Genomic DNA, 27,869 nt, shown 5'->3' with positions numbered 1-27,869 from the left:
ATAGTGAGTTAAGGAATAACACTGAGCTCGCTGTGTACTGTCTTCTACGCCTGGCGGCCGCCATATCTGTCTATGAACATTGGCCATCGTGTTATCAAAAGACAGTCTTGAGTCTAGGGTATAAATCAGATTGTTTCCGTCCGTCGTCATCTTGAAAATAAAATCTTCCCATTGATTTACTTCATAATTGAAAGGTCTGAGTTTCAGTATTAAGCAAAAACATGTGCAGCGAGTTAGATCCAATATATAAAGTGGCAATTTATTAGACAAATGACTTTGCCATGGCATTAGATATTAAATAAAACAAATTAATTTTATTTATTCGTTCACTGAATGATTTTCACAACATGAAACTCACTTACGGCTTATGTAATACCATAGCAATGCTTTTGAATAGTCACGACATGTCTGTGTGGAACTCTTTCTTGAAAAGCCTCCAGCAGCTAACAAAGAATCTAAAAAGACAAAAACTACCGCGTCGACCTGTGTCATCTTTGAGAGGTCAACTTTGTGTTGTTGAAACAAGTGTACACTATTCCGGCGGTCCTGCATTTTATGGTGTATTAAAATATTTTGTTGTTACTTTCGTCTTCGCACATAGGACATGAAACTGTCTAAGGTGGAAAATAATTCGAAATATGGATTTTGCATCATTTCTTTTTGTTCGAGAGCCGCCACGGAAGGATGAAATGATTGTTTGTTAAACGTAGGTTTTCAGTTTGTGGACATGCACCTGAGCGCTGTACAGAAGAGGAGGACAGCAAATTTTCGGGACGACGAAACAAAACTTTTAATACAACTTTGGGGAAGTCCATTTGTTCAATCGCAGATAAATTCCTCTCATAGAAAAGGGCCCATAATGGTTCAAATTGCTGCAATGATGCATCAGTATGGATTCTATAGAACACCAGAAGAGATAACTACAAGAATACGCAATTTGAAATGCATTTATCACAGAATAAAACGAGCACAGAATAGTGGTGCGTATTGCACGGAAGGGCCTGATTGGCATCATTTTAAGGCGTTAGACGCGATATTGGGCCGTAGTTCATCTACAGAATTGCGGACGGAGCCCATAGCAAAAGTGAAAAAAGAACCTGGTGTAGAAACCTCGGACAATGCTTATACATTCAGCAACGTCTGGTTAGTTTACTTTTCGCACTTTTCAGAGTAGACAGGTGAAGGCTTTGAAGAAAAGTTTGCATTCATTGTGGAGTAGAATAGATGCATGTAGAGTATAAGTTGTTGAGTATATGTGTTGTTAATCAAAGAAGACAGAATTTACAACTGCGCGCTGAATAAATAACATTTTGTGTGCATGCCCTCAGTTTCTCATAGCTCCTTCCCTTGTGCTGCTTAGTATGGTGATGGCTGTAAGCAGAATGCTGCATGGCAAGCAATCAGAGTTGCATGCTGATATTTGCACGTCACCAAAAAATGGGATGTTATTGCAGGATGTAGACACTAGTGCATCGGATGGGTTCACTGAAAATGCAGAATATTTAAAACCTGTCATTTTGCATTTGATTTTCTCTCCTTCATTGTTTAAAACCATGAAGTGATGGAAGTTATTGTTTCATATGTGGTCAGATGTTCTTTTCCCTCATATATCTCTACAAGATGTCGAGTGATAAAAAGTTGAAACAATTAGGCCTACGTCATCTACTTATATGTTACTAATTAATTATGCTGGTTAAATTTATGATCGATATCCTGCATTCTGTGGAGCAGTTTTTTTTTTTTTCTTAAAAAAGGGGGAAACTCGATATTCTTGACATTACTTCTGCCTTGACGTACTGCAGTGCAGCTTAAGCTGCTGCTTGTATTGTGTTGTCTTCTTTGTATTTAGGAAGAACAGCAACATCATATTATTTTAATAGCTGTGGATGATAATCATCTGATATGTTTTAGTAACTGATATGTTTTAAGTAACCACAAAATAATTATTATGAGTACTTGAAATGAGAATAACATTTGTTATGTTGCAGGGTGTGAACATTGATTTTATTGAGTTACAACATACATTAGTTTTCTATGACTGGGTATAAAGTAGCATAGTTTGTCAACAGTATTTGATATATTACTTCCATATCCAACCATTCTAATTGAGATTTTGCTAATTTGTCATTATGTTTGCCATCGCACACCTAGTAATGCCAGACAGTTGTCAATGTACATTTTTCTTTACTCCTCCCTTGTTTTCTTTCTGGCTTGTTTTCTTGTTATGTTACCACATATACAAATTTGCCCTCTCAGTTGTCTATGTGAGGGCCAACTGAAGCACACAGTACCACCCTTGTTTCATTCCAGCACCAGTGGCTTGAATGAATACCAGTACATGCAGAGGAACAATCGACATGCATATTAAGAAATCATGAGATGACTTTAACTTTTTGTGATGAAATAGATCAGCAATAGTACAGGCAGAGTTACTGCATTTTACTTACATGCTACATACATGCACTGTATTATTGTTTAATTCAGGGCAGGAAAACTAATGGTTCTTCAGAAATTTGCCTTTGTCTGACAGAATTATAGGTCCTGAATTTTGACGGGGTTCTCGAGTATTGTGCAACAACTTAATTTAAGCCTCCACGCTGTTGTAATGCTTGTGCTGAACACCACCATTGCTGTCGTGTCTGCAATTGTCATTGGATTAACATTTCTGTGACACTCTTGTATTTACCTATGAAACAAATTCATACAATATTGCTGTTCTTTGGATTTCCTATCTCCCCTCTGTAAATCCTACAGAATTAGGGTCCCATACTGAGAAACGATACTCAAAAATTGATCAAACAGGGGTTTTGTAAGCTACCTTCATCGTAGGTGAATGAAATGTTATTTATTCATCCAGAGACTTGGCATCATAATAGCATACAAAAGAATATATACGATCATATGAGGATTGGATGGGTGGCAGGCTGTGGTCTTGGTGAAGGATTCTTCCAGTGTTTGTGTATAAGACATGTTCTTTTCTACAACTAGCTTTATCTGTTCAGTCCATTTGAGGTTGCTGTGCACACATACTTCTAGATATTTTGCGGTCGTCACTGTTTCCCGTGATTAACAAGGGTGTAACTGAACGATAACAGGTCTTTCTATCTATTTATGCACAACGTATTTGTCTGTGTTTAGGGTCAACTGCCACTCCATAATCATATGCCTTTCCTATGTGAAACTTACTGCATTTCACTTCAATTTGGTATCATTGTGACTTACTTATGTACAGCTGTACCAACGACAAGTATCTTCATGCCACTTCAGATGTTATCAACCTGACCATCCCTCCACATTAAGAATGGTGTGCTGCATGCTTTTTTCTAGAAAGTTCTTATTCCAGTCACAGTGCGTGTACAATATTCTGTAATGTTGTATGTTGCTCACCAGGCAACATTGCATTACTGTAATGTTTTCCATAAATCACAAGACCTCGGATTACCAAAATTGTGCCATTTAGCGTCTTTTCTGATGAACAACCAGAGTAAACTGAGTTTCACAAGATTACGGTTGTCAGAATGCATGTTTATTCCTACAGAGGATTTACGATTTCTGATAAGATCATAAGTGAGCATGCAATGCGCTCTGTACTTGTGCAATAGATTGATGTCAGCAATATTAATAAGTAGCCATGTACATTTGTTGTCATGTACACCTCTCTCTTGAAAATGAGAATACTTCACACCTTTTCCCAATCAGTCGAAATGCTTTGTTGCTGCATTTACCATAAAATAAACTACTGCTAGAAGGAACTTACTTTTGATCTATACAGAACCATGCAGCTCTCCTGGCACTCTAGTCTCTTTTCCCTATGAATCAGTTTAGGCCTAGTAAATTTTGTATTCCACAATCCCTTGTTTCAATATCTGCCATTTTAGCACTTCTACAATGGTTGAAAGGAAAAGACATAGTGCAGTATTCCTCAGTGAAACTTTGTGAAAAGATGGAATTCAGTATTTTGGCATTCTCAGTGTTGCCCTTAATTTTGGTGACAGTATGATTAACTTCGATCCATTTGACATTATGTAAAACTATAACCATCGAGGACTATCTGTCAGGCCGGCAGAAAAATTTTTTGCGTTTAAATTCATTGATAAAGAAAATTATTACAGAACTGATCCTTCTAATCCATAAGTAAACAAAATTCTTCAAAAGCTGTTAAGTGAGATGAGCAGTCATACTCAAAGGTTTCGAGACCTTACATTGGACAGAAATATTTCAGCATAATGAAGAAACCTTAGTCTGTGTTGCCAGAGACAGCAGTCCAGCCGCCTGTGCAGGAGGCATACTTGCTCATGTGAATGATATGATTTTGTGTGTATGTGTGTGTGTGTGTGTGTGTTCGTGTTCTCTCTATTTCTGATGAAGGCTGTGGCCAAAAGCTAATGTGAAGTGTCTCTTAATTGTGCCTGTCTGCAACTTAAAAGTGTCATCTTTATGGTAAGTAGGAATATGTCTTTTCCATACATAGTTGATAAACCATGAAATGAAATGATCATATGGCATTATTGGTCGGGAGACCTGTCGGATTGTTGGGCAGCCTTGTACGAGTCCTATTTGACATCTCATCATCTGTGTGCCTTTAATGAAATGATTAGGACAACACAAACCTCCAGTTCGCGAGTGAAGAAAATCTCTGCCTGGCTGATAACTGAACGGGGAGCCCACAATCTAGAGGCAGCTACAGTAACCCCAAGACCACAACCTGCAGACAAAGAAACCATTAAAAAGTACATCACTTGTGCTGATAAAAATAAAGAATTTGTAGTGTCGGGCGAAGACAACTTTACTGCCAAAAATTATTTTGTGAAGCCACCAAAAACTGCGGAAAGCCTTCATTGAGGCTTCATACCAGACCATTTCAATGACTGTTGTAGTTTATGTCTGAATATATCATTAATAAATATTGTTTTCTGATGAACTTGGTTGCCCCAGTCATTGTAAAAGTCTGTAGCTTTCAGTTTTGCTTCGTGATATGTTGACCAGCAGTGGGATTGGGAAGTAGTATTATATGATATATTTTGAAAAATGTTTCTAAATTTAAGCAAGTTGTGATATGATGAGTACATTTAGGAAGTAAGAGTTAGACATGTTCTGAAGGAATTTTATTAATCTGGGCATTGATATTCCCTATATGCAGCAATTGCAAAATCTTAAGACCCCAACTAAGTCATCTGTGATACCCAATGCTGACTGCACCATCATATCTATCTTAAGCCTACATAGTCCAGTCAACAAAGAAAAATTAGGGGGAAAAACGGTGTAGCCACAATTTTTTTTCACAGTGGTTGGGTAGTGTCTCATGGACAACATAGTAAAAATTCTGCTTGGTTGGCAGTGGGGGTCATTTAAAGGCCACTTTTTTTTATGTTTTCCTTTAATAATTTGTAAACCGTGGACTCTAGTGACAATATTTCCCCGTGCAAAATTAAGCTACATTAATTTTTCTACCAAACAAGGTCCAATTCATTTTTCCCCTGTGACTAATAGTTTCCAAATTGCAGGGCATGGAAAAATCACAAATTATTAAAAATAGTGTTTTAATGGTATAAAATTACTGTTTACTATTAAATGAAGTTGGTTAAGAACAAACATTAAATATGTGAACCATATCTTAAATGCAGTAAACCCGTATTAAGGAATAAATTTTGTTGTGGATGTGTAACAGGTTGGAGGGGGAGAGATGGAGGGTAGGAGCGTGAGGGCAGTTATGTGGTCCAATTGTGGTCATGCACATCTTTCCTTCAAAGGGTGTGCAGACTGAAGATCTAGCAGGTGATTGCCCCCACTACCTACTGCATTGTCATAAGAAGCAACTAGAGGGTTTTCATAAGTTTTACGAACTCTGCAGCACACCTTATGAAGAAAAGGCGATGCAGTGGTCGGACACATTTGGGGACTGTTTATTTTTCACAAAGTACATTAACACTGCTTGGAATACAGATATGAGTTGTTAATAATACTAATAGAAGAGCAGTTATAGCATTCTTCCTGGAAAGGCACATTTTCTCAGTGCTGAGTATCTAGTGCATCACCAAACCTCAAGTCTCTCTCTGCAATAAAAGTAGGTCACCAAGGTGTTATGGAACTTCACATATTTCAGCATAAGTTAAGCAGTGCATTACAGCGGATTACTGTGCTAGACTTGAATGTGGTCAGTTGCGTTCCATGAGACTTATTCACACTTACCTTGGAAGATACACTGTGGATGTGCGGTCAGTGCTGGCCACCTTATAAGTGCCAGCAATTCCTGAATGGGAGAGGGTTATGCCTAGTAACACAATTAATGGTGAGAAAATTACAGCAACTTTCTGACCATTCATTAATTATTCACCAAGTGACTTCAACACAATTACGTGACTTGACAGTCCACTGTCAATCATAGACAGCAGCAAGGTGCCACATTTACTAATCCAATCCCATGCCCACCAACGTGACAAAGATCACCGACAATCACATTAACTAATTAGACACTTCTCAGTTAGGCACTGCTCAACCATTATTTATAGGAATGTATTTTTACATAAAAACTGACTTAATAACTCCGAATAAGTACTCATTTAATTAGGACAAGCTCTCTGAGGGTTCTGTAGAATCCTAATTATGTATATAGACAGTTCATCCATCCTGGGAGTCGAGAATCGTAACAATTTTTGCCTGTTGTCGACTATGATACTCACAAGATATTGGCGCCAGGAATTTCATTTCTTTCGAGAAAATTTTAAGTTTAAGTCTGATAACAAATGACAAAAGAATTTTTTTTAAGTGATATAATTATATGTGAACAAATATTTGGATTTTTTCCTTTATTTATATAATGGAGCCTTGCTTCCTGTCAAATTTCATTATTGTATTCTGTAGGATTTAATAATTGAATATCAAAAGGGTCACAGGAATGTTTGATCCTTGGGAGAAGTCACAAGATGCTCAAGGAACTGAACTGGAAGACTCTTGAAGATAGGTGTGAACTATCTCGAGAAAGTCCATTAACTAAATTTCAAAAACCGGCTTCAAATGACAACTCTAGGGATATACTATAATCTCCTACGTATTGCACACATAGGGATTGTAGTTGTTTGCAGAATATAGATGTTAGTGTGACATAAATGGTCGAATCTTTTGATTGCATTGCCTTAAAAGCTTCAATTTTTTACAGCATCAGGGGATTGTAGACCTTATTATGTTGCTACATTTCAATTTGATACATGTATCCGTTCCTGAGAAATCAGTTTTTAACATCTGGACAACAGAGTGATCCTATAAGGGTTCTGTTTTTGTTGATTAAGCTATGGGACCCTTAAAACTAGCTTAGTGAAGTTATTTTGTCTACTTATAAGAGAAACAGACTGGAAAATAAAGTCCCAGGCACATATGCACACTTCGTTGCCAGTGGTTCCTAAGGCACGCTGCAGAGGGTTGTTATAATGCTGTGAAGTTCTATTTCCTCCTTATGACATAGTGGGTCAGATAGAGTGGCAAAGCACCTGCTCGCTCTTCACTTTCCAGACGTGAAGGAGTAAAGTGCGTGACCACAATTCACTGATCTAGCTTTCCTCACACTTCTACCTCCCATTCCATCCCCCTCCTCCCTATTACACCCTTGAACAGAATTTGTCCCCTAACACAGCTCTACTGCATTTTATGGTCAAACATTTAGCAGCATTGCACACAGTATAGTTTCACACTTGGCTGATTATTTAAAAGGAAATTACAACAGACCAGTTCCACAAAGTCCTTTCCTAAGATTGTATTGTGAGTTTCCCATATTACCCCCTAACATTTACAAATACATATAAAATACAGAAATTATCGACATAAAGCCTGTAGGAAAATTACAACTCGGAAATAAATTAATAAATGTTTGTGCTTTAGAAGTCATAAGAAGACAATTTTACATTACCAGTTTGTGGAAATATTGTTTGTCAACTACTGTGACAGTATGTTATAATAAAGAAGTGATTGATCATAAACCTGGATGACAATTTAAAAAAAAAAGTATTAAATAAAATCAGTTAAGTGCTTTTATACTATTAAGCATTTCACTCCTCGCCCTCCCCTCTCCCACCGAGTTGTCACATTAAATGTCCCCTGGAATATTTATTGATTTTCTAAAAACATTAGTGTGTTTTTATTTTTATCTCCTACAATTGAAATCAGTTTTGTTTCTTTCACTTCTCAATCTTTCATTTGTTCTCTTAGAATTCTTGTAACATAAAGTTACTGTGATCACAGTAACACTTTTTCAACTGAAGTCTCTCTCTCTCTCTCTCTCTCTCTCTCTCTCTCTCTCTCTGTGTGTGTGTGTGTGTGTGTGTGTGTGTGTGTGTGTGTGTGTTGGGGGGGGGGGGGGGGGACTCAAGGTACGTAGGAAAATGTTTACTGCCAAGCTCTCTGAAGTGCTAACTTTCAGTATATATATGAAAACTGTCAATTTTTCTCATTCTATGAGAGATAGAACAGGATAAAACCAGCTGTTTGTCAACTTGTGAAGAAAAGACACTGCTTTGATGTGGTTTCTAAATTTTACTTGTTTTACTTGTCTTTCAGAACAGGTTTTGAAGGACAGGAATTTCCCATTTGGATATTGAAACTCGCATTTCAAAGTGCTTTAAAAATTCAATTATCAATTGAAATAATCTGTGAGTTCCATTAATATAGTATGAAATTATATGAAAACTTATTGTGAAACTGAAAACCCCTGTTGAACAACAATCACTACCATGAGAGAAATTCTGACATGGCTGGAACTAATTTTGATTTACATGTATAGCACAATTTTGCCTGCTAATGCCTTTAGTGTACACTTGTTTTGTTTTCTTAAATTTATAATTGATGTGAGAGATGTTCACCTTCATTTTCACATTATTTTTATTTACACTATGTGATCAGAAGTTTCCGGACACCCCCAAAAACATACATTTCTCATATTAGGTGCATTGTGCTGCTGCCTACTGCCAGATACTCCATATCGGAGAGATCGTTTGTCATTAGACATTGTGAGAGAGCAGAATGGGGCCCTCCGTGGAACTCACGGACTTCAAACACGGTCAGGTGATTTGGTGTCACTTGCGTCATATGTCTGTACGTGAGATTTCCACTCTCCTATACATCCCTAGGTCCACTGTTTCTGATGTGATAGTGAAGTGGAAACATGAAGGGACACGTACAGCACAAAAGCGTACAGGCAGACTTCGTCTGTTGACTGACAGAGACCGCCAACAGTTGAAGAGGGTCGTAATGTGTAATAGGCAGACATCTATCCAGGTGATCACACAGGAATTCCAAACTGCATCAGAATCCACTGCAAGTACTATGACTGTTAGGCGGGAGGTGAGAAAATTTGGATTTCATGGTCGAGCGGCTGCTCATAAGCTACACATCATTCCGGTAAATGCCAAACGACGCCTCGCTTGGTGTAAGGAGCGTAAATGTCGTACAACTGAACAGTGGAAAAAATGTGTGGAGTGACTAATAACGGTACAAAATGTGGCGATCCGATGGCAGAGTGTGGGTATGGTGAGTGCCCGGTGTATATCATCTGCCAGTGTGTGTAGTGCGAACAGTAAAATTCGGAAGCTGTGGTGTTATGGTTGTTTTACATGGCACTATCACAGTACAGGCCTACATTGATGTTTTAAGTACCTTCTCACTTCCCACTGCTGAAGAGCAATTCGGGGATGGCAATTGCATCTTTCAACATGATCGAGCACCTGTTCATAATGCATGGCCTGTGGCATCTTTGGGATATTTTGGAATGCCAACTTCGTGCCAGCCCTCACCATCTGATATCAATACCTCTCCTCAGTGCAGCATTCTGTGAAGAATGGGATGCCATTCCCCAAGAAACCTTCCAGCACCTGATTGAACATATGCCTGCGAGAGTGGAAGCTGTCATCAAGGCTAAGGATTGGCCAACACTGTAGTGAATTCCAGCATTACCAATGGAGGGCACCAGGAACTTGGAAGTCATTTTCAGCCAGGTGTCTGGATACTTTTGATCACATGTGTATCTTACACTGTTCGATACTGTAATGTAGGTCTAATCATCGCAGAGATGAATTCTTGGTTTCCTGGCAAGAACCAAGGTATCGTGTATCAGCCTAAATGCTACTCTGGGCTACAGTATGTATTTGCCATTCGGTTTATCTGAATGCTTCCATAGAGATTGCTTTGTTTGCTCAAGTGATAGAGAAAAAAACTTGCCAATTAGAAAGGGAGTCAATACAGCCAAATTTGGTGGGTATGCAACATTGCAAGGATAATGTAAAAAACACACACACTCTTAAGACAAAAAAAGAAAAAATGCGCCATGTACGAATTATCTGAATGTTCAGAACTAGATAGATGTGATGTACATGTACAGACAAACAAATGGACCTAGTTTTAGGAAAAATGAATGATTTATACAAGAGAAAGAGCTTCACAAAGTGAGAAAATCTGTAATACATTGGTCCTCTTCTGGCCCTTATGCAAGCTATTCAGCTTGGCATTGATTGATAGAGTTGTTGGACATTCTGCTGAGGGATATCGTGCCAGATTCTGTCCAAGTGGCACATTAGATCTTTAAAATCCTGAGCTGGTTGGAGGGCCTTGCCAATAATGCACCGAACATTCTCAGTTTGGGAGAGATCCGGTGACCTTGCTGGGCAAGAAAGGGTCTGACAAGCAATAGAAACTGTAGTCATGTGCAGGCGCGCAGTAGCTTGTGGAAATTAAAGTCCAGGATGGCTTGCCACAAAGGGAAACAAAACATGTTTAGAATATCTTCTACATACTGCTGTTCTTTAAGGATGGCACACCCGGTAAGGATAGTAAACTGGGGACACTTTGATACCAGGGTATAATGTCCTGCTATGAAATGAAACGGCACCAAGACCATCACCCTTACTTGTCAGGCCATATGGCGAGTGACAATCAGTTTGGTATTCCACTAATGTCTGGGATGTCTCCAGACACATTTTCACTCCAATTGGCTTTTTTGAATCAAACTACATGTCCCCTCTCAAATGCTGACATCTGCGTATATTGTTTCTACACCTGTCTGCAAGGCATAGTTACTATTCTTGTCAGCCATGTGGTGAAATTGCACTGCAGTGTCTCACATTCACCCATCTGCCACCTTAGTTTATAGTTTCCATTTTCAGTCAGTACCTTTATTAATATCAATTTGTGACCAATTTGCATGGGCCTAACTCCTTCGTGGTGCAATTTTTTTCCCTCAGAGTGTATATACTGGGGGTCCCCAGACGAGTGGTTGCTATTCAAGGATATGACAGGAATGATTTAGGTGTAGAACGATTATTCGAATCAAAAAGGTCTAGTGAACACTGGCTCTAAAATGTGTACCTTAAGACCTATCAGCACTTGTTCATCTTCACTACTTGAAACACATTTCTTCTGCTGAGCAAGGGCTCTTCGCTCTTAAGGTATGAATTTTAGAGCTCATGTGTACTGGGCAATTTTTTCATGTTTTGGTCCATACTCCCTGCTTCCAATGTGTGGAAGACAAAAGAGCTTGCACTGGAAGAGATTTGTTTTGCAGCATCGAAGATAAAGTGCTCATACCTCTAAGTTAAGCATTTTTGGAGCCCATGTTTACTAGACTTTTTTACTTCTTGTGATCATTCCTGTTATATCCCAGAATATTGATGATTCCTCGTAGGACACCCTATATATTCAAAGGCAGATATTACTGTGGTGTCTAATAATGAAACAGTGAATGTAACTGGAATGAAACTACTTTGGCATGATTTAAATCTTGTAAAAGGGTGAAGAGAACAACAACAGAGAGCTCATTTATACTGTAAAACAGATGAGCATTAATTACCTGTTCACTGGGCTGATAATGGACAGATATTTTCATGTGGTTGCATTGTAATCAATTTAAGGTAATGTGCCAGACTCTTGGTAAAGTGTTGCTTCAAGAAAAAAATTGCTTCATATATATGTAGTCATTGAAAGATACTGTAATAGATTATGTTCCACATTAAACTGGGCAATTGTGTATTAGGTCATGTAATCCAGTTCAGTTTTCAAAAATTCCATGCTCATTCCACAATGGAAGGCCTTTGATTACTGTCCAAATCAACAACAACACAATATTTTACATCTTAGCAAAATATACTCATAAATGTTCAGGGTAACTACAAAAGAATCTTGATTTTTACGTACCTGTATTTAACTATGCATATAACTTTGAATAGCAACTGATACATACAGCCTGTGGAAATACTCTCCTCCACAATTGATACACCACTCCTAACACTGATTCCAGTTCTGCAAGCAGTCTTGGTATGCCTCTTGCCGGATTGCATGGAGCGCCTTCTGTGAATTTTCTTTTATCTTGTCTATTGTTGCAGATCTTTGTCCTTTCAATGAGATTTTCAACTTTGAAATAAAACAATTCTGCAGGGGCTAGGTCTGGAGAGTATGGAGGATGAGGCAGCACAGTGATTTCGGTTTTCCTTGCAATAATCACACACCAACAGGGATGAATGTACGGGTGCCTAATCGTGATGCAATAGCCATCAGTTGTCGCAACATGTCCTGACAGTACCATCAGTTAACAGTTTGCCCCTGTGGCATGAATTCATGATGAACTAATCCTTCAAAGTCGAAGAAAACTACCAGCATGGCTTTGACATTTGGCCTTACCTGGTGAAGCTTTTCTGCTTGTAGAGAACCTTTCCTGACCCATTGTGAAGACCGAACCTTGGTCTCAACATCGTAACCATAGACGCACGTCTCATCACAAGTTATGATTCTCTTAAGGAACATTTCATTCTCATTTGCACGATTTAAAAGCTCTTCACAGATTGTGAGGCGAAGGTCTTTCTGGTCTTGACTCATGAGCCATTGGATGAACTTGGTGGCAGCAGGATGCCTTCCAAGATGCTGTGTCAGGATTTCATGACATGATCCAACTGCAGTGTTGCATTCTTCTGCAATCTCTTGGTCAGTCAGTCTTCATTTGGCATGCACAATTTTGTTGACGTTCCTGACATGAGCATCATCGTTAGACATCTTGAATGAGAGTGATCTTTAATTTCCATACGGCCATTTTTAATCCGTGTGAACCATTTGTAACACCAAATATGGCTTAAGCATTCACCACTGTAGGCTTCCTGCATCATTTGGTGTGTCTCTGTAAAGGTTTTCTTGAATTTTGTGCAAAAATTTAATGCAGACGCGCTAACTCTGCCATTTCAAAATTCGCAAACTTTGCGGCACAACATTCTACTCAGTACAGCACTGAACAATAACTAACAAACATACAACAATGAAACTTCCAGCAGTTACACATTAACACAGGCATGTGCTGGGATGCCAACTACATTTCGCTCCAATACACCATTGGCAAGAAATTATGAATGTTCCAGAATTTTTTGGACAGAACTTACATTATAGATATCCAGTGTAACCTTTAGCCAAAGTGCAGCAATGCCATTCAGTACACAGATATTGCAGCCTATTCCCATCCACAGTAATCAGTCCCACATTGGTATGATTGCAGAATGTAACCGGTTTGTACAGTGCATACATTTCCAGAGTTATAGGTTGTTCAGATTTTTTCATTTCTTTTGTAGTTACCCTGTGTAATTGATGCTGAAAGCGTGTACGCACACATTCGGAGGAACTGCTCTTCTGTTGTGTTTTAATATTGTAATTTTTGCATTGTAACCAGTCCGACTGCACTAGAGCTCAAATAAATTCCAAGAAAGACATGTAAGAGCTGAAGATCCTATCAAATTAATTCTGTAGCATATTGCTATGCATCATATAGAAGAGACATTGAGTGGCAGACAGGCACAACAAAAAGACTGCTATACTTTTAAGTATCTTCAGTCATCACTGTAACAATCAGGTTTTTCTATAATTTTGTTTGCTAGGATCATAACAGTTCTCATTCTTAATCTTACTACTAAAAAAATTATAAAGTTACCATCATTACTCATGTTTTTTCTTATGTCTCCTTTTTAAAGTTTTTCTGCTCATAAGTGGTAGATTTTTGTATGCAGCACTTTCACTGACACTAAGAAGAACTTTAGTCAATGAACGTGTATCAGACAAATATAAAATTCAAAGTGAACTAACATTTCAGTCGAGGAAATTAATGTGCATAAACTTGTTTGTAGTAATTCCAGTCAATCAAATGTATTAATGAAAGTTTACTTGGTTCACCAGCCCTCGTCGTTATCTGCTAGGCAGATTCGCCCTTGGACAAGCTTGCCTCCCAGTACCCCTAAGGCAATGCGTTAATGCACCACCACCTCCTCCTTCAAATCACACACATTTCCTTACCTCTCAAATTTGTCACGTAATTTCATTATTGTTACATGTGATGAAGGTTCCATATTAAACTCTGCCCTCCATCATCTCTGCACTTCTTTTGTGTTTTCACATTTCCAATAACACTTTAAACTCACGTGACAAAAGTCAAGGGATAGCGAGCGATTTGTACATAACAGATGGCAGTAGATTGCTTACACAGGTTGTATACGACCCGGGAAATACCCGGGAACTTTTTCATCCGGGAGAAAACCCGGGAATTTTTCGGAATCCCGGGAATTTTTCGTTGTTTTAGTTTCAGTTAAATTTTTGTAATTTTGATTTTTAAGAATTGATTCTCTAGCAAATAATGTTACTGTAACCTGCTATTGGAGAATGATACTGCATCAATAAAATATAAACTAGAGGAAAAAAATAAAACTTTAGTGGCAAAGGAAATGCGCAATTTACAACAACAAAACACCGTGCACGCACAAGCGTTTGCAAATAGCAAAAATATGTCAAAGGCCGTAGGGCGAAGACTATGTAATTCTTCGTAACAATAAACTGCTTGCTATGAGCATGACGTCACAAATGTTCACATTAGGTTCGTTTGACCAGTTGACAGCGGGCTGTTGCACATGCGCAGTTCACTCGCGTATAAGCAGTACCTTCTCCCGCTTCCCGCTACTTGAAGCTTGGCTCTTAGCCGTATCGGCAGTAGCAGCAAGCAGTCAGATGCAAACGAGAAAAATTTTTCTCGCGCGCCCTATTGCCAGATTCGCGCATACAGAGAGTTGTAATGGGGAGGGGGTTAGTCTCCACGTGACCTGTGTTTACGTTAAGTGATTTCGCTGCTTCTCTTCGTGTACCGCTCCCACGTCAAATGAAAACAAAACGGATTTCTGTCGCCGGTAGCTATCAAGCAAATTAAAATACATTCACATAATTACGGAGGGCAAAAATATATTATTAGTTTCAGTTTTCTGATTTTATTTTATTTCCAAGTTAGTAGCAGTCAAGCATTAATCGCTCTGCAGAACAATGAAGTTATTTTTGCTAGTTTGCTAATGAAATTTGACTTTATTAATCTTTTCGCTGAGGCAATCATTTTATTTGAAACAAAGTGTTTCATTCTACAGTATTGGCTAGTTCCAAATGTTCGCTGAATTTAAAGTGCAATTTCAAGTCATCTTCTGCCATGTATGGCATTATGCCATAATAAAGAACCAAAAATGACTTCGTAGACTATTGGTACTCTAAGAAAATTTACATCCCAAAAATCATACTGAAAAGCTTAATATCAGATGGGACCTACTTCATAGTGAATCTGGAAAAAGCCAATTTGCACTTCAAGCTGAATTACGCATTTTAGTATGGTTTACGAATTTCTGATGCTCTTTGTAGTATCCTCTGATGCCCTGTTTCTTTTATGGTGTAATATAAGCTCTCTTAGTGTTTTATACAAACGAACATGCGGTTTTCCTACACCATTGCAGTTGCACACGCACAATAATGCCTGTTTTCTGGCGCTCTCTGGCAACTGGTAAATCGAACCTGTTTCTAACAGTCTCCTGATAGTATTGCGAACGGTGGTTACAAAAGCGTTACTTTCAAAGTAAATTTCTTTTTACGCAAGATGAATTATGTTACATGTGAGAAAGTGAGATGGATTTCTAAATCACAGAGCGTTCGAAACTGAACAGTCTGAGGACCAGCCACTTACAAGAATTTCGAACCGAGACATTTATATCATAATTTTAAACTTATTGGCACATTTTTGTGATGTATCTTAAAGTATAACACACGCAAAAAAGATCAATATTAGATGTGAAAGCATAGCTTCTGTTGTAGCGTGTTAATCTTGAGAGACCATTATTATATGTGAAAGCTTAGCTTTTCTTGTAGATATACGGTACTGTGTACAGTAATGTAAACCGTTAACTTTTCCTTTTGTGTGTTCGCGCTATGTAACCAGTGATCTTGCTATTGGCTGACTATAACACGTGTCCTATGCTCTGAATAGCTGCTGTCATAGGCTGGCGAGATCTCGTGGCTTGAGATATGACTGGCTTACAAAAGGACATCGCAACCTCGGTTTCAACGCTCCGGAAACTAACGCGCTGTGTTTGGTGCAATTCGAATTTATACTTTCGTAATACGAAAATATGCAGCGTATATGTTGCTGCAAATCAAAGGTATTTCCAAAACTTCTCTCCTTTTTTTATTAAAAGTCTCTCCAATACTTCTCTCCCCCGTCTTTTCCTTTTTTTCGGGAAGTTCTACGCGATTGTATAAAACGCAAACGATTCAAAGGATTGATAAGTTTTACAGTTCCGAGGGAAAATCTATGGAAAACGTACTGTCACTTAGCACAGAAAAAGTGTATTTTCGCCTGGGAAAAAGCATATTTTTTAAACGGGAAATCCGGGAATAATCCGGGAATGTTTTTTCCTTGTCCCCGTATATACCCTGTTACACAAAGTGTAAGAGGGCAGTGCATTGGCTGAGCTCTAATTTGCACTCAGGTGCCTGACATGATTATGGCTGCACAAGGGAATTAACAGATTTTGAGCACAGAATGGTTGTTGGAGCTAGATGCACATGACATTTCATTTGGAAATCATTAGGCAATTCAGTATTTCAAGATCCACAGTGTCAAGAGTGTGCCAAGAATACGAGCTAATTTTGAATTGAAAAGTAAAAACATTTTATTCAATGTACTGACCATTGCTTTCTATACATTTTGACCACCTTTCTGGCAATTTGTGGACACCACGTCAATAGAAATGTCCGTCTTTTGAAGCAAACCAATCAGACACCCAATTTTCATAGGAATTGAAGTGTTCCTCAGCCAGTGCATGTCCCATTGATGAAAACAAATGGTAGTCGGAAGGGGCCAAGTCTGGTGAATACGGCGGGTGGGGTAGTAGCTCCCAGCCAAGTGTTTTTATTGTATTCTGAACCCGTTTTGCTTTCTGTGCAGGTGCATTGTCATGTAAAAAAATTACTTTTCCATGTCTCCTGGCTCATTCTGGTCTTTTTTCGATCAATGCGTAGTTCAAATTGATGACACTGTTCAACATGGGTTCTATTTCTGATATTAAAGTATGTGCTTCTAGACCATTTTACCGTGGGAAATTCAAATATGTAAACAAAATATCGTTGTCAGGGATACTTTTTATGTAATATATATATATATATATATATATATATATATATATATATATATATATTCACAATTCATGGCAAACACAGAGACGTTATAGAAAAATACGGGTATGTTGCCGCATCCAATAGCGATAGAACGTGATAATTTCTTGTGCAACAGCAGGTGGGAAAAATCAGACATCATTAGGTTATCCCCCGCCACACCTATGTCATTAAGACCACCTAAAACATCTCATTAACTCGAACGGCGACAGCCGGTCACTGCCTCGGCAGTAAAGCTTCCTAGGGGCAGGTGCATCGAGTTTACAACAGTGGTGTTAGCCGCAATTTGTGTCAGTCTTAACGAGTGGGTGTTTTGGCTGACAAGTAACTGTCTGTCATATTTCCAAGCACGGTTGAAATTTTTAGTTCCTGTGTGTAAACTGATTGAGCCTGGTGCTGAAGGTAAAACCACTGCTTGTTTTTACACATCAGCGTTCCTCTAGTTCCCTACTATTAATTTAATACAGGTGTATTACCAAAGTGGTATTTTTAAATTTGCAGAAATGCCACTTCGTCGTGGATGTCGAGATAAGCCGGACAACTTCTGCTACATCTGTGGGAAGTTCTCTTTTGCCAGAAATAGGAAGAAAATTTCTTCAGTCATGAAGAAAGCATACAAACATTACTTTGGAGTAGAGGAAGGAGACCAAGATAAAGAATGGGTACCACATTTCTGTTGTGCTACATGTTACTGCAAACTAATTCAGTGGTGGAAAGGTAAAGAGAATGTGGCGTTGTTTGCTGTTCCCATGGTGTGGAGGGAGCCTAAGGACCATGTTACTGATTGTTATTTCTGTGTAACAAAAATTCAGGGTTTTACAAACAAAAAGTCGAAGAGGAACTTTGTTTACCCAGATCTGCCTTCAGCGAGAATGCCAGTGCAGCATTCCGACAACCTTCCAGTACCTTCAAGAGCTCGACGTCAAATTCTGAGTGACAGTGAAATAAGCAGTACTGAAGAAATCACAGATGATGATTCTTTATATCACTGCACAAGTGAGTCATTGCCACATTTGTTAACACAGGCAGATTTAAGTGATTTAGTACGTGATCTAGGACTAAGTAAACAAAAGGTGCAGCTGCTTGGTTCAAGATTACAAGAGTATAATCTACTGCACCAAAGTACTAAAATCAGTGTGTTCAGGCACAGAGAACATGCCTTTATTTATTATTTTTCAACTGACGAAGCACTGACATTTTGCAATGACGTTGCTGGCCTGATGAAAGTGCTGAACTTCACTTATATTTCACAGGAGTGGAGACTTTTCAAAGATGCATCGAAAACAAGTCTGAAGGGTGTTTTGCTCCATAACGGAAATAAAATACCCTCTGTTCCAGTAGCTTACGCTAGTTTGACAAAAGAGAATTACAAATTCGTACAAATGATGATAAATTCATAAAAATACAATGAACACAAATGTAAAATATGTGCAGATTTCAAGGTAATTGCTATGGTACTGGGAATGAAACAAGGCTACACAAAGTATGCCTGTTTTCTTTGCGAGTGGGATAGTCGAGACCGAAATTCTCACTAGGCGAAAAAGAAATGGCCTAGGCGAAGATGGAAAGTTGGCGAAAAGAATGTACAACGTGAAAGTCTGGTAGCTCCTGAATATATACTACTTCCACCGCTTCACATCAAACTTGGCCTGATGAAACAATGCGTGAAGGCCATGGATCCAACAGGCTGTGGGTTTGCATATCTAGCTATCAAATTCCCCCGTCTTTCAGCTGCAAAAATAAAGGAAGGTGTATTTGTGGGCCCACAAATCAGGGAGCTGCAGAAAGATGCAAATTTTGAAGCATGTTTAACTGATAAAGAAAAAACCGCATGGAACTGTTTCAAGATGGTGTCGGAAAACTTCCTCAGAAGAAGCTACTAACTACAAAGCAATCATGAAGGATATGATCAAAGCATATCAGGATTTGGGGTGCAATATGTCTTTGAAGGTACATATGATGGACTCTCATCTGGACTACTTCACAGAGAGTTGTAGTGACATATCGGATGACCAAGGGGGAAGATTCCATAAAGACATTTCTACCATAGAAAGGCGCTATGAAGGGAAGTGGGTACCTTCTATGTTAGCAGCATATTGCTGGAATATCATTCGAGAAGAAAGATTCACAATGCAAGAGAAAAAAGTGATGTGCATTACAAGGCAGTGGCTCATTGTTTGTCAATTTTCTGTAATTTCTCATGTCAAATAAATGCTTCAAAGTGTATACACAAAGGTTACTGTGTTATATGTTAGATCCCACCCTCCATTAATGTGATGAACTTATAACATCATGAAGATGTGCATTTGTTTGTCGAATTTCACCTCAAGTTTACTACACTATATCAGAAACTGAAAAGAGAAATAAAATTGCGATTACTCATAAACTATCCCTGACAGAAAAAAACCAAAAACATTTTTCAATTCAGCACTCAAAATACAACTAGGATCACAATATTTTTTATCAGAAATAGAAAAAAAAGGTTTTTTTTTTTTTTTTTTTTTGTAGAACAGTGTTATTTGTTGTCTGTAGCGATTAGTATTCACAGTTTCACCGGGTTTTAGAAGCTCTTGATACAGCACACCTTTCTGATCCCAACAAACACAGAGCATTGTCTTCTTGCCGAATCAATCTGGTTTTGTAGTCGATGTTGATGGTTGTCCCAGATTAACCCATGGTTTTTCCCATTTAGGATTCTTAAAATAAATCCATTTTTCATCCCCAATAACAATTCAATGCAAAATTGATTTTCTTTCATGTCTTTGAAGCAAAATTTGACAAATGGTTTTTCGGTTTTCCATCTGTCTTTCACTCAATTCATGTGGCACCCATTTTCCACACTTTTGGATCTTTCCCGTAGCTTTCAAATGGTCAGAAATTGTTTGTTGTCCAACATTTAGCATTGCTGCCATTTGCTTCTGTCTCAAAGTATCATCTTCATCCAATATTGCTTGCAATTCGGCGTCTTGGAACTTTTTTGGTCGTCTTCCACGTTCTTCATTTCTTACATCAAAATCATTATTTCTGAACCGTTGACACCATCTTTTGCATGTTGCTTCTGATAGAGCATGATCACCATATGCCTCGACGAGCATTCGATGCGACTCTGCAGCACTTTTTTTTTCAAATGAAAACAAAAAATGAATGGTTTCCGCAAATCATCACTTTCTGGTACAAAATTCGACATTGTTAACACGATGAAAACATGATGATGATTGTTCCATGACTTGATGTATACTAAATATCTTTGACAGATGTCATATCAACCAAACAAACAAACAAAAAATTAAAGCTCATTCACAACAAATGTTCCCTATCAACAAATTTGTATTGTAATGCTCATTTAATACCGGTACACCTGGTAACAGCGGAAATCAATGTGGGAAGTATGCTGAATGTGTGGCACAGACCCCACAAACCAAGGACCCAGGTCATCAACAAGGTACTGTGGAAACTAATGGTGGCTCCATTATAGTGTGGGCTGTGTTTATGTGGAATGGACTGTGTCCTCTGGTCCGACTGGACAGATCATTGGCTGAAAGGGACTATGTTTGATTACTTGGAGACCACTTGCAGCCTTGCATGGACTTCATGTTCCTAAACATTGATGAAACTTTTATGGATGACAGTGTGCCATATCACCGGAACACAGGTGTTCATGGGTTTGTGTGAAGAACATTCTGGACAATTGGAGTGAATGGTTTGGCCAATCAGATCGCTCATCATGAATCCCATTGAACATTAATGGGACATAACTGAGAGGTCAATTAGTGCATAAAACCATGCACTGGAACACTTTCACAATTGTGGACAGCTACAGAGGTAGCATGGCTCAATATTTCTGTAAGGGACTCCCAACGACTTGCTGAGTCCATGCCACACCAAGCAAATATACCTCCTCAGTTTTTAAAGTTCAGACAGTGTAAACCCCTTTGGAGAGGCACCTTGTATAACATCAAAACAGTGACTCTTATGAACTGAAGTTATATATATCTATTTACTGACTGATAAGCCAGGAAATATTCAAAAGTCATCCTGATTTGTTTTTAATAACTTAATACAAACAAGGATGACTGGAACTTTTCCCTGGCTTGTCACTTGGCCCTAGAACTGTATTTAGCTGAACAAAATAAATGCAAACAACATGTCAGCTAATCTTAAGACTAATTGAATCCTACAACTAATTGAAACCAAAGCAAAAGCAATGCAAAAGATCTTCACACATGCATCAGTATCCAGATTATTGATACACTGTTCACTTATAATCACAGCCAACACTGTAATGGCATTTTCTGTCAGCATAAGCCTAATTTGAGACAAACCTAGTGAGAGCCAAGATAACACAATATTCCCACAATGAGAGCAAAAACTGCTTTAAATTGTGTTGTCTGGCAAATTCATAACAAAAATGTGACCATACAAGAATACCATTTACAGCAGCTATTAAATACATGTTCAGTAAACTAAACAGTGTGGAAGCTTGCTTTCTGAATGAATTTATCTTACATTTGCATACATGACACTCAAAAATTCATATTAACAATATTACAAAAAAGGATAGTTGCTACATGTTCTTTCCATGATATTATCATTGTTCCAGCCTGGATTTCCCATTGTTCGAAAAATTCCTATTAGAGTGATTAAAGCTGTAGGAAATATATGACTGCCATTAATATAACAAGTGATCACTTGAGTCATGTTGATAAATTTTATTGTTGGCGTAAGTGACTCTTTTTGCAAGAATATGATGCAGATAACTCGGGAGGTGATAACAGATAACTTATATTATTTGGATTGATCATTTAGGAAAAAGGAAGAACAGGAATATTGGAAATGTGACTGGATTATACTCAGTACGTACAGAAAGAGAGGTGCAAAAATATTACAGATGAGAACACAAAGTAGGGAAAGCATATGGGAACAACTGAAAGCCAAGAGGAGATAGGGAATAAATTTCACATGTGGAAAAAGGTGGGTACAGTAAAGGAGCAGTCACGCTGGAGGCAGGAAGTATATTTTATGGGGAAGGTTGTGTTAAAGTTGGAGGAAGGTGAAAAATGGCGTGGACGGCAGTAGGAAATTAACATATTGACTGACACATGCGTGGTAATGGCTGTTTCACCCCCATCCTAGTGCATCAGGCATGAGGCTCTGCTGTGGCCACCATTGGGCACACGGTGTCAGGCATAAGGCTCTGCTGTGTCTTTGTGGCAATCAGTGTAAATTGAAGATATGTGAGATGGTAAAGAATATACAAGCCTAATAATATATACCATTAATAAGGTAGCAAAAATGTAATAACAGCAAATAGCAGTAACGTAGATAACACAAATTGGAAAAATCTGTGGCAGGAAAATGGAAGTGCCAACAATCGGGGTATCTTCAGGGACAGATTGTGGCATGCACTAGATAAAGACCTCACATATTTCAGAGAAGCCTCTATATTCCACATCTCATTCATTCAAGAAAACGTGTATCATCATTCCTTCAGGTAACATCTTAGGGAGAGAAAGAGAGAGCGCCAAAGGATGTGGTAAATTTCATAGCTCTTAATAGACTTTTCTGTATATGAAATCTCTGATAAGAGTGAAATCGTTAAGTCTTTTCTGATATTAAATAGGAAACACTTCTTAATGTTCTGCAAAATTATATTTATTTGGTCACAAACTGACTTTTGGTTTCTTAGAACAGCATTCACAGTGTTTCCAGTTTAAGATTAATATCTTGTTATGCCAACACAAGTGGAAAATTCAGTTAATCTTTTCCTCATTTTTATTTGATCAATCTTATTCTATTATGGGTTCCATGGGCCCTCAGTAGTAGTATAAGTGATAGGCTATGGAACAAGGCTTTTTTTCAAAAAAATTGCAGTTTTATAATTATTGACTCAAATATAGTGAAAAAAAATTGTTCCATGTCCTAGTAAATCTACTGCTTTTTGGGATCAACATAACTTGAAATAAAATAAGTATGTAAAATAAATAGAAATTAAAAATAAAGATGAGGTAAAGATTATAGAAACTATTTTAAATCTCATCTATGCAACTACAAGAAAGTACACACCAAACGTGTTTCATTTTATTTGTATAAAACATCATCAGTAATCAGTAATGAAGTATCTTTGCAGTTCGGGTTTCTTTTTAAATATAAAAACAGAAAGCAAGACAAATTGTAAATAAGTTTCATTACAGACCATTGATGATGTTTTATATCAATAAAACTAAGCACATTTAGTGACAAAAATACACATTTTCCTGTAGTAGCACAGACGGATTTAAAATACCTTCAATAATTATAAAGCAACAACAGACACTAATACCTTACAAATCAAGAATTTAATTAGGTAAAGCCTTCAGTTTTCCCATTTTCATAGAACTCGTATATAGATGAGCCTGTTATGGGCTATAAATTATTCCTGGAGGGACTAAAAGGTACTTTGTAGTTGTTGTGGCTCTTGCTTGTCCAGAAAAATAATAGGATGGATAAGTAGAAGCATTACCACTAACATCAGTTAATGTAGGCTCTTATGTGGATGAGTTAAAGATTCCTACCTCAGCAAAGGTTCATGTTTTGCAAGAAATCCATTATAAAGCCAACACAACACCCATACTAAGAAACTCCAACTTCCACAAGAAGTGTATGTTATTGGAGTTAGAGAACCAAAGGTGGAGTAGGCAAGTTCTTTAGTGATGCAGACCATATCTCACCTGTCTACCATACACACAGATGCAAGAAGTTGCTGCTCACCCCATACATCTATCAAGCTAACAATGTACACGCAAGAAGTTGCTGCTCACCCCATACATCTATCAAGCTAACAATGTACACATTATACCTGCTACCACATGACATTATTTGCAGTGACACTCTGTAAGATCTCCAACAGGAACTATCTGCCATATTTCTCCTAATTAGCAGCTTTAATGAATAGAATTTGTTATAGAGCCAAATACAGTTCAGTTGGAAGCTGCATCAGTTTTGCACACCAGTAATCACTTTCCAGTATGGATTCACACTGGAAACAGAGTGGAGACTGACATGCTGCCACAGAAATGGGTTTACTAGTAAGGAAATTTGGATGCCATACAAGTGTATGATAAACCAACCAACTGACACATCTATCCTAACATTAGACAGTGATATCAGATAACATTCTGTTAACATGTGGAGCACAAAGGAAACAAGTTCTACAATTTGGGACATGAATGCAGTTGTGGGAAAGTTTATGAGTGTAATATGTTACCAGAAAACTTCATAATAATTTTTGATTGGGAGAATCATGCTACATTCATTGATTAAATAGAACTTGCTGGAGTACTGAAGAGAATTCCTTAATTCTATCACCCATCAATGTAATGAAAATGATTAATTTTTGAAAACAGAATTGGATAGTTATAAGAACCTACTCACTAAGTGACAGCATAAGAAAATCTATCTATATATAAAGACATGGGAATGTGCAAGTTCTGGAGCCAGTGGCTCCTTCCGGAAGAAGGGTTGAAGGGGAAGGAAGAGGGTTAAAGAAAAAACAGTGGCGAGGTTTACAAAATGGGGAAAATTATGGTTAAGTTATTCAAAGCCCCATGTCAGGAGAGTCTTACTGGATGGAATGAGAAGGAAAGACTGACTGTTAGGGTCTGCACCAGAGGAGGTTGTAAAACCTGAGAGCTTAGATGTGGAAGGTAGGATAATAAGCAAGGTAGAGATTAGTGACAAAACACTATGCAAGAGTTAATAAGAGCAGAAAGCAAAGTGGATTATACATGGTATATAATTGGGGGGGGGGGGGGGTCAGAAAATAAAAGATAGAGAAAGATAGAAGGGAGCGAAGAAATTAATGTAAATTTAGGCCAGGTGGGTGGCGAGAACCAAGAACATGTTGTAACACTAGTTCCCACCTGTGGAATTCGGAGAAATTAGTGTTGTGGGTGAATCCAAATGGCACATGAGGCGAAACATATGTGACATGGTGCCATCTGAACTCTCCCCCTGACACCAGCTTCTCAGAATTCTGCAGGTTGGAATGTGCATCACAACCTGTCCTAGTTTTTGCTACATACCTGGCCTAAATTTATGATAATTTCTTCAGTCTCGGATTTCTTTTCAGTAACTATGCCTTTCCTTTGCTCCCTTCTAGTTTTCTATATTTTTTATTTTCTGATCTGTTGATTCCTTACCCCAGCCTCCTCGCCAGTCTACAAAATATAATGCAATTAGCTTTCCACTCTCATTAAGTCTTTCATAATCTTTTGACAATAATCCCTGTCTTGCTTTCTATCCTATCTTCCAACTATAATCTTCAAGTTTTCAAATCTTGTTTGATGCAGTCCCCAACAGTCAGTCTCATCCTGTCCAGTAAGTCTCCATGACCTGGGGTTGTGCATGACATTTGCATAACTCTCCTCATCTTCTAAACCTCATCAGTTCTCTTCCTCATCTGTCTTCTTTCACCTTCAACACTTCTTCCAGAAGGAGCCATTGGCTCTGAGAGCTTGCACATTTCCGTAACTTTTATATGTGTTTTCTCCTGCAACCAGTTAGTGAGTAGAATTCTTATCCATCCAATTATGTTATACCCATCAGAATAAGTATGAGAGTCATTAGCGATGATTTCAGGCTGAGGTAAAATATAAAGTCTGACTATAATAATGAAGGACTGTATTATCTGATGAAAAGTATCTGGATGCCCATCAGGACCGAAAGAGGTGGCGCGGTGGTTAGCACTCTCACCTGCGTCTGGCCATTCTGATTTAGGTTTTCTGCGATTTCTCTAAATCGCTTCAGGTAAATGCCGGATGGTTCCATGGTTCTTTCAAAAGGGCACAGCCTTCCTCCATCCTTCCCTAATGTGATTGGACCGATGAACTTGCTGTTCCACCCCATCCCCGAACCTACCAACCAACCATACCTAATGGAGGACATTTATATGGGGTGTATCCATCTTTTGCCTATATGATGCCATGCTGCTGGGGCACATTCAGTGAAGTAAATGAATGTCTGTTGCAGAACGACAGCATATTGTTCCTGTAGAGCTGAAACCAGAGAAGGTAGTGATGTCGAGCACTGAGGCCTGGAACGAAGACGACATTCTAACTGACCCCAAAGGTGTTCTGTTGATTCAGGTTAGGACTTCGGGTTGGTCAGTCCATTTCAGAAACGTTATTGCCTACAAACCATTGCCTCATATATGCTGCTTTCTGACAGATGCATTGTCATGCTGATACAATTAGTCATCTTCCCCAAACTGTACCTCTACTGCAAGCAGTACACAATGTTGTAAAATGTGTTCTGTCATCTTGGATTTAGCATTTTCTTAATCATAACAACACCATAACCACTAAAATCCATGTCCCTATGCTTCATTGTCGGTACTACACAGTACCGACTACAACAGATGACATAATCCAGGAATTCACCAAACTAAGACCCTTCCATCAGATTGCCTCTTAGAATAGCATGATTCATCACTTGAAATCAATTGTTTCTAGTCATCGACTGTCCAGTGCAAGCTAAAATTAACATACGGCAGTGAAACTTGGTAGGTATGCTAATGGGTTAATGTGGAACCAATTTATTCTGGAAAAAAATTAGTTACAATTTTTACCACCAGGTGCAAATCTGGTGCTGTACAGCATCTTGTTGTCTCCAGTCCTCATACTGAACAAATTTTATACGTGTCAGTCAATAATAAAGTAAACATTGCCTTTCTCACTTGTTTGACCATCTGCCCACGTCCCATTCCTGAACGCTTTTCTTGCATTCACAGAACCAGATTTGCACCTGGCAGCAAAAATTGGATGCATTAGAATATCCACAAAGTTTTTCTGCCATACAGTCCACACGGGACCTCTGTTAGTAGCTGCCCATTAATTATAGCCACCTGGTATAGCGTGTCAAAGATCACTTAGCATTCACTACAGAAATGTGCAGCTTATGAGGAGCTGACCAGCTCTTGTATCCTACTGACAGTGCTTTGTAACTCACAACTGATTCCTTCCATTGATTTGGTGCAGGTTTTTATGACTACCCTCCACAATGCCTAACAGTCCATCTCTGTCAGTAAATAGGTCTGCATGGTCCTAGTGTAGCTGTGATTGGTCATTCACTTTTCCTCTTAACATTCACATCATCAACACTTTACTTCGGCAGCTTTAGAAGGGTTGAAATATCCCTAAAGAATTTGTTGCTCACGTGACATCCAATGATCGTTACACATTCAAAGTCACTGAGCTCTCGTGACCAACCCATTCTGATATTACTGCTTTACTACTGACACCACATTCTTTCCTGCCTCTTTTTATATGGACAGGTCTGCCTCTTGCAACAGGTAGTGGTCAGTTCCACATTACGTATCGATTTCCTGATACTTTTGATCAGATAGTGCATTT

At 38.4% G+C, this 27,869-nt stretch overlaps 1 protein-coding gene across 1 annotated transcript in view; it reads left to right on the top strand.

Annotated features, from left to right (window-relative positions):
* The first annotated feature begins 488 nt into the window (after positions 1-488).
* The window catches only part of LOC126161373 (uncharacterized), a 66,264-nt gene continuing 38,883 nt past the window's right edge, over positions 489-27,869 (top strand). The window contains exon 1 of the mRNA XM_049917147.1: positions 489-1,143. Coding sequence (XP_049773104.1) covers positions 728-1,143 — 416 coding nt within the window. The 5' untranslated portion in view covers positions 489-727. The remainder of the gene's footprint in view (positions 1,144-27,869) is intronic.

Source organism: Schistocerca cancellata, chromosome 2 (assembly GCF_023864275.1).
Source record: "Schistocerca cancellata isolate TAMUIC-IGC-003103 chromosome 2, iqSchCanc2.1, whole genome shotgun sequence".
NCBI lineage: Eukaryota > Metazoa > Arthropoda > Insecta > Orthoptera > Acrididae > Schistocerca > Schistocerca cancellata.
The sequence above is the reverse complement of the archived record's forward strand: the minus strand, read 5'-3'. Positions and strand labels throughout refer to the sequence as shown.